Source organism: Theropithecus gelada, chromosome 16 (assembly GCF_003255815.1).
Source record: "Theropithecus gelada isolate Dixy chromosome 16, Tgel_1.0, whole genome shotgun sequence".
Taxonomy (NCBI): domain Eukaryota; kingdom Metazoa; phylum Chordata; class Mammalia; order Primates; family Cercopithecidae; genus Theropithecus; species Theropithecus gelada.
The window spans coordinates 17,131,042-17,137,921 of record NC_037684.1 but is presented as its reverse complement, the minus strand read 5'-3'; the positions used below and the strand labels follow the sequence as shown (position 1 = coordinate 17,137,921).

The 6,880-nt window shown below is 55.2% G+C and overlaps 1 protein-coding gene across 1 annotated transcript; it reads left to right on the top strand.

The window, feature by feature from the left end:
• Window positions 1-3,214: 3,214 nt before the first annotated feature.
• On the top strand, window positions 3,215-4,802 carry NOG (noggin). Its single transcript, XM_025362689.1, has one exon. It carries the CDS (start codon window positions 3,789-3,791, stop codon window positions 4,485-4,487), a length of 699 nt encoding a protein of 232 aa, XP_025218474.1. The 5' UTR covers window positions 3,215-3,788; the 3' UTR covers window positions 4,488-4,802.
• Window positions 4,803-6,880: the final 2,078 nt, after the last annotated feature.

Below are 6,880 nucleotides of genomic sequence, written 5' to 3'. Positions count from 1 at the left end.
GCATGGGCTACTCCCACGTGTGTGACACAGAGGTAGGGGTGCAAGCTTCCCAAATGTGGCATTTCAGAACTTCACATTGAAGAGGAGTAGATATGGTTTGAAAACAGTATAGCTAATATAATAATTGCTTGGCCTTCTTTTTGGTTATAATAATGTATTTTTAAAACTTTAAACAACATTCAAAGAAGAGCATGATATTGTTATATTTATCAAAAGGGGACATGGATTTTCAAAAAGAAAAGGTTATTGAAAAAACTAGTCCACACTGTTATAGGAATTTTAAAATTTTCCGATGCCCTTTTACTATTTTATTCTTGTGCCTGTCATATCTCCCCTAACTGTACTGCAAAAGTCTTGCAGGATGGAGACTGACTATGAATTCTTTCTTCTTTGTGTTTTTCCTGAGGGTCTTCACCCAGTAGATACTCCATAAACAGGTCACCCAATCTGTTCTCAAGCATGATTTGTTTCTGGTTCCTGAGGGACATTTTTTGCTATTCAGTCAAATCTGCTCAGCCTAACTAAACAAAGGATCTGGGTTGATTTTCAAGCAAAAAATAGGTGATTTGAAGGAGAGGAGAGGAGATTAAAAGAACAGAAACCAGCACCATACAATGTCATTAATTGGAATCTACCATCTCAGGAGGGCTGTGCTAGAGTTTAGCCCTTGAACTCCACTAAATAATTTTCTTTGTTAATTCACATCAGTGACAAAATTGCTCTGGAACATGTAATATTCATAAGGAAACAAACTAGTGCTGAATCCCCATAAAGCACATAAAAAAGAAAGAGGTATGCTTAGGCACCTACTATGTGCCAGGTTTTTGTTTTTTTTTTTTTTTTTTTTTTGGCGGGGAGGGGCGGTCAGGGAGGTAGGACAGAGTCTCACTCTGTTATTCAGGCTGGAATACAGTGGTGCAATCTCAACTCACTGCAACCTTTGCCTCCTAGGTTCAGGTGATTCTCGTGCCTCAGCCTCCCGAGTAGCTGGGATTACAGGAGCCTGCCACCATGCCCAGCTAATTTTTTTTTTTTTTTTTTTTTTTTGTATTTTTAGTACAGACAGGGTTTCACGATGTTGGGCAGGCTGGTCTCGAACTCCTGACCTCAACTGATTCGCCTGCCTTGGTCTCCCAAAGTGCTGGTATTACAGGCATAAGCCAAGGCCCCTCGCCTGTACCAGGTCCTAATCACACATTATTTCTAAGTCAGCCCAATTCAAACCACCAATGGGTTGTTGTTATCTCCAGTATCCATCAAAGCAAGATCTACTTTTGAGCAGTCCCTTGATAGTCTAATTCTAGTTGTCTAGACTTTAAAATCGAGGGAAACGCTTTCAGCTGAAACTGCCTACCCCTTTTAATAGAGGTTTTGCAGAAAGACTGTAGTATGCAACAAAGTGCTTTCTTCCTTAGATGATAAACTTTGGGAGTTGGGGTGGGGCAGGTTTAAAGGAAAAATCAGATCTTTGGGGAAAGAAAGTTGAGCGATTTAGGTTGTCACAATGGGACCTCTTAACTCCCACTCTGTGGAAGACTGGCAAATACTTGAGTCATCCACTCCAAGTGTCTCTTCTCCAGCTTTTTCCAGATTCCAATCACATTCACCACAAAGAAAACCGAGTTTGCATTTTAAAGCTTAGATTGAGTTCCTCGTCCAAGGGGAAATTAACCGGAGGTGTCACTTCAGTACCCATCTCCCATCAAAGAGAAACTGCTTCTGAAAGAGAAAGCATCATGGAGGTTTATTTAAAATCACAGAAAGGTAGGGCTGGAAGAGAAATCTATTAATAGTTATGTCACTAATGCGAAAAGTGAGGAAAATGACTTGTCCAAGTTATATCAAAGTGGACCCCAGGCAAGACTCAGGTGCCTCTGCTGTCAGCTCATCTTTCAAGTTTCTAGTCCCCACTCGCACCCACTGAGACCAGAGAGACCAATTTACCTGAGGCAGAAGGTGCTGCACGCATTCTTGCCAAATTTGAAGGGACTGAGGAGGAATCTCAGTAAGTTTGTTTACACTGGGGGCCTGGAGAGCTTCGGGAAAATAGCCAGAACCAAAACGGACCCGTCAGCAGACGCAGACACACACAAAGTGACACGGACACAGAAACAGAAGCTGAGCTGGGCAGAGCGGGCAGCGGCCGACCCACCTCGCACGGCCGCCCCCTGCCAGCGCCAGGTGCAGGGCTCGCAGCGGCCCAGCAGAGGGCGCGCCGCCCCCAGGGAGCCGAGCGGCGGCCGCGCGGAGCCGGGAGGACTAGGGGAGCCGCAGGCGAGCCAGACGCGCCCCTGAGGCTAGGCCACTCAGGGTGCAGGACCCGGCCAAGGAAGAGGAAGATGGTGAGGAGCGGACCCCCCTCGTGGGCCCGAAGGACAGACAGGCAGGAGTGCTTCCTAAGAATTACATCACGCTGCGCAACGTTGCGGTTCTCGGACTCCCTGGTGCAAAGAGGGGTGGGGTAGGGGCTGTGTGTGTGTGTGTGTGTGTGTGTGTGTGTGTGTGTGTGTGCGCGCGCGCGCTGGGGGGAGGGGACTTAGATCAAGAGCCCGGGAGAGAAGAAGGCGAGACGCGCCCGGGGAAAACGCTCCATGCACATGGAGAAATTTCTGGCTCCAATCTGCATGCACCGAGAAACGAGCCCCCAGCACTTCCCCGTTGCTCCCCTCCCAGTGCAAAGCACCCAGCTAGTGAGAAACCCTCCAGCCCCCACCTCGAGCACCGCCCCCCCAACACCGGCTCTGCACCCTCCAGCCCGGCTCCAGCGCCGCCGCGAGCTTTCCCCAGGACTGGCCCTGGCGGGGCGCCTAGAGCCCCAGTTGCATTGCTCCAGGAGAAAGGAGGGGGGCGGTGCATTTTGCAGGAGGAGGAGAAGGGGGGTGGGTGGTGGGGGAGAGAGAAAATTGCGCGGAGACCTGCCAAGCGCCACCGCCGCCACCACCGCCGCTGCCGCCGCCGCCGCCGCCGCCGCCGCCTGTGAGCTCCGGCGGGCAGCCGGACTGTCGGCTTCCCGGGGCATCTGGGTCCGGCGGGGCACAGCCCTGGGCACTGCCGAAGCCGCCGCCGCCGCCTCCGCGGCGAGTACAGGCGGCTTCCCCCGGAGCCTCTGCAGCTCCAGCTCCTCGGGGGTGGAGAAGTGGGGGGTGGGGTTGTTGTTTGGGGGGAAGAAGGGGGAGGGGGCAACGCCGAGAGAGTCAGTGGTTTCCATGGTGATGGAGCTGAAAGTGCAGGAAATTTAAAGGCTTGGACCCTGCGAGACAGACAAACCGGTGCCAACGTGCGCGGACGCCGCCGCCGCCGCCGCCGCTGGAGTCCGCCGGGCAGAGCCGGCCGCGGAGCCCGGAGCAGGCGGAGGGAAGTGCCCCTAGGACCAGCTCAGCCAGCGGCGCTTGCACAGAGCGGCAGGACGAAGAGCAGAGAGAGGAGGAGGGGAGAGCGGCTCGTCCACGCGCCCTGCGCCGCCGCCGGCCCGGGAAGGCAGCGAGGAGCCGGCGCCTCCCGCGCCCCGCGGTCGCCCTGGAGTAATTTCGGATGCCCCGCCGCGGCCGCCTTCCCTAGTAGACCCGGGAGAGGAGTTGCGGCCAACTTGTGTGCCTTTCTTCCGCTCCGGTGGGAGCCGGCGCTGCGCTAAGGGCTCGCCCGGCGGCTCATGCTGCCGGCCCTGCGCCTGCCCAGCCTCTGGTGAGCCGCCTCCGGAGAGACGGGGGAGCGCGGCGGCGCCGCGGGCTCGGCGTGCTCTCCTCCGGGGACGCGGGACTAAGCAGCAGCCCCGGGCGCGCGCCGGAGGCATGGAGCGCTGCCCCAGCCTAGGGGTCACCCTCTACGCCCTGGTGGTGGTCCTGGGGCTGCGGGCGACACCGGCCGGCGGCCAGCACTATCTCCACATCCGCCCGGCGCCCAGCGACAACCTGCCCCTGGTGGACCTCATCGAACACCCAGACCCTATCTTTGACCCCAAGGAGAAGGATCTGAACGAGACGCTGCTGCGCTCGCTGCTCGGGGGCCACTACGACCCGGGCTTCATGGCCACCTCGCCCCCCGAGGACCGGCCCGGCGGGGGCGGGGGTGCGACTGGGGGCGCGGAGGACCTGGCGGAGCTGGACCAGCTGCTGCGGCAGCGGCCGTCGGGGGCCATGCCGAGCGAGATCAAAGGGCTGGAGTTCTCCGAGGGCTTGGCCCAGGGCAAGAAGCAGCGCCTGAGCAAGAAGCTGCGGAGGAAGTTACAGATGTGGCTGTGGTCGCAGACGTTCTGCCCCGTGCTGTACGCGTGGAACGACCTGGGCAGCCGCTTTTGGCCGCGCTACGTGAAGGTGGGCAGCTGCTTCAGTAAGCGCTCGTGCTCCGTGCCCGAGGGCATGGTGTGCAAGCCGTCCAAGTCCGTGCACCTCACGGTGCTGCGGTGGCGCTGTCAACGGCGCGGGGGCCAGCGCTGCGGCTGGATTCCCATCCAGTACCCCATCATTTCCGAGTGCAAGTGCTCGTGCTAGAACTCGGGGGCCCCCTGCCCGCACCCGGACACTTGATCGATCCCCACCGACGCCCCCTGCACCGCCTCCAACCAGTTCCACCACCCTCTAGCGAGGGTTTTCAATGAACTTTTTTTTTTTTTTTTTTTTTTTTTTTTTTTTTTGAGCTACAGAGACCTAGCTTTCTGGTTCATGTAATGCACTGTTTAACTGTGTAGGAATGTATATGTGTGTGTATATACGGTCCCAGTTTTAATTTACTTATTAAAAGGTCAGTATTATACGTTAAAAGTTACCGGCTTCTACTGTATTTTTAAAAAAAAAAGTAAGCAAAAGGAAAAAAAAAGAACAGAGAAAAGAGAGACTTATTCTGGTTGTTGCTAATAATGTTAACCTGCTATTTATATTCCAGTGCCCTTCGCATGGCGAAGCAGGGGGGAAAAGTTATTTTTTTCTTAAAGTACAAAGAGACGGGGGAACTTTTGTAGAGGACTTTTTAAAAGCTATTTTCCATTCTTCGGAAAGTGTTTTGGTTTTCCTTGGACCTCGAAGAAGCTATAGAGTTCAATGTTATTTTACAGTTATTGTAAATATAGAGAACAAATGGAATGACTAATCATTGTAAATTAAGAGTATCTGCTATTTATTCTTTATAATATCCCGTGTAGTAAATGAGAAAGAAGTGCAGAGCAGGATTAAAGAAAACCACTAAAACCGACTGGGCTCCACACTGATTTTCTGTGTTGGTGATTGATGGGGGGTGGGAGGGCGTGGGAGGGGGCGGGTAGGGGATGCTGCTGTGCCTCCTACCCGGTTGGGGAAGGGGCTCATCCCCTCGGACTCACCTCCTGTGGTATGATAGAGGTGACTTAGTGTTTTGAGGGCGGGGGGTGGCGATATTCTCTAACCCCTCACTAAAACATCACGTGGCCTCCGCCTAGTCTCCTAGCTTTTCCCCCTATGTCACCAAAGCTCGGGCCTGTAGTGACCTCGACACCCAGCCGGCCCCCTGGAGCTGACCCCAGGCTGGGGCGAGGGGCGGGGGGAGGGTGGGCGGCCGCTTTGTCCTGCCTGACAGGCCCTTCACAATGGGGACACGTGTCTTTCACACCTACCCTGGGGGCGGAGTGCCGCTGAAACTTGACCCCCGAGGAATGGGGAGGGGGGGAGATCAGAGCGCGCCCACCCAGATCCCGCCACCCCTCCCGCCTCGTACCCCCCACCTCAATATCCAGCCCATGTTAACCCTTTGCATGCCCGGAAGCTGCGGTGGTGGGAGCTGAGGCAATCCCTTGGAATCAACAAGGCTCACAGCCTCCGGGATCTTGCAGGTCCGAGCCCCGAAATCCCAGGCCCTCGGCGGGAGGTGCTGGGGATATCAGGGAGATTTGACACTAGCCTCCCCTCTCCCCGGGGACCTAAGGAAGACTGAGGGCCAGGGTTTCGGAGGAGTCCGAAATCTGGGTGAAAATCACCTCTGGCATCTGCTTTTGGGAAGAGGGTATGCCCGTGCTTCGGGCACTTTCTCCCCTTGAGGGGTGGGGAGGAGGGAGAAATCGGAATCGGAATCTTTGCGCTTTAAGATTAGATAGGGGCAGAAGGCACGTAACCCCTTAAAGAGACGTGCAAAACATCACTCCCACCCCACCCCTTAAAAAGCCAACTCCTTGGGACAGACGCCTGACTCTCGCATGCGTCCCTCCGCCTCAGTCCCCAGTGGCGCCCGTCCGCACAGCTCCACGTGGGCCAGCTTCCTGACACTGCTCAGCGCTCCCTTTATTTATCTTGGACTCCAAAGTCGCTCTCCTTTGCTCCCTCCCCACCTCCCTGCCACCTCTCCGCGCCTCCCTCCCGGCGTTCCTCCCACCCCACCCCCTCACCCCCCTAACCCCCAAGTCCGGAGTCCCGGCGAATCTATGCTAATTATTTCAAACCTGCGCCTAGTCCCCAGCGCAGTCTCAATGCCCCCGGCCCCGCCCGCCCTGTCCCTCCAGCCGGGCGCTTTCTTCCCTCCCGACGCAGCCTCGATGGCTCCTCATTTCAATAGCCTGGCCCCGGAGCCGAGCCCCCTCCCCGGCGCTGCCTCCGTCAGCCGTGGGACAGACGTTAGGGTATTCATTAACTGAGAGCCGAGGAATAACGGCATTATTCCCCCCAGAGAGGGCACCCTGCCCCCGCGACTATCTGAGGCTTCATTGTAAAAGGATTAAAAGTTAAAGACCTCCATCTTATGATTCTTTCATTTAATCTTCCTGGCGCCTGGGAGACATGCTCGATGGATGATGGCTTTTAAAATATTCCTAATGTCGGCTACCTTAAGACTCCAAGCTGGGCAAACAAACGTAATTTATTTCCAGAAGAAAGGGGATATTGAGATGTTTAAGTTTATGAACTGCCGTCCCCATGTATATTTG

Coding starts and splice junctions, on each gene's coding strand:
- NOG (XM_025362689.1), top strand. CDS start 3,789: ATGGAGCGCTGCCCCAGCCTAGGGGTCACCCTCTACGCCCTGGTGGTG.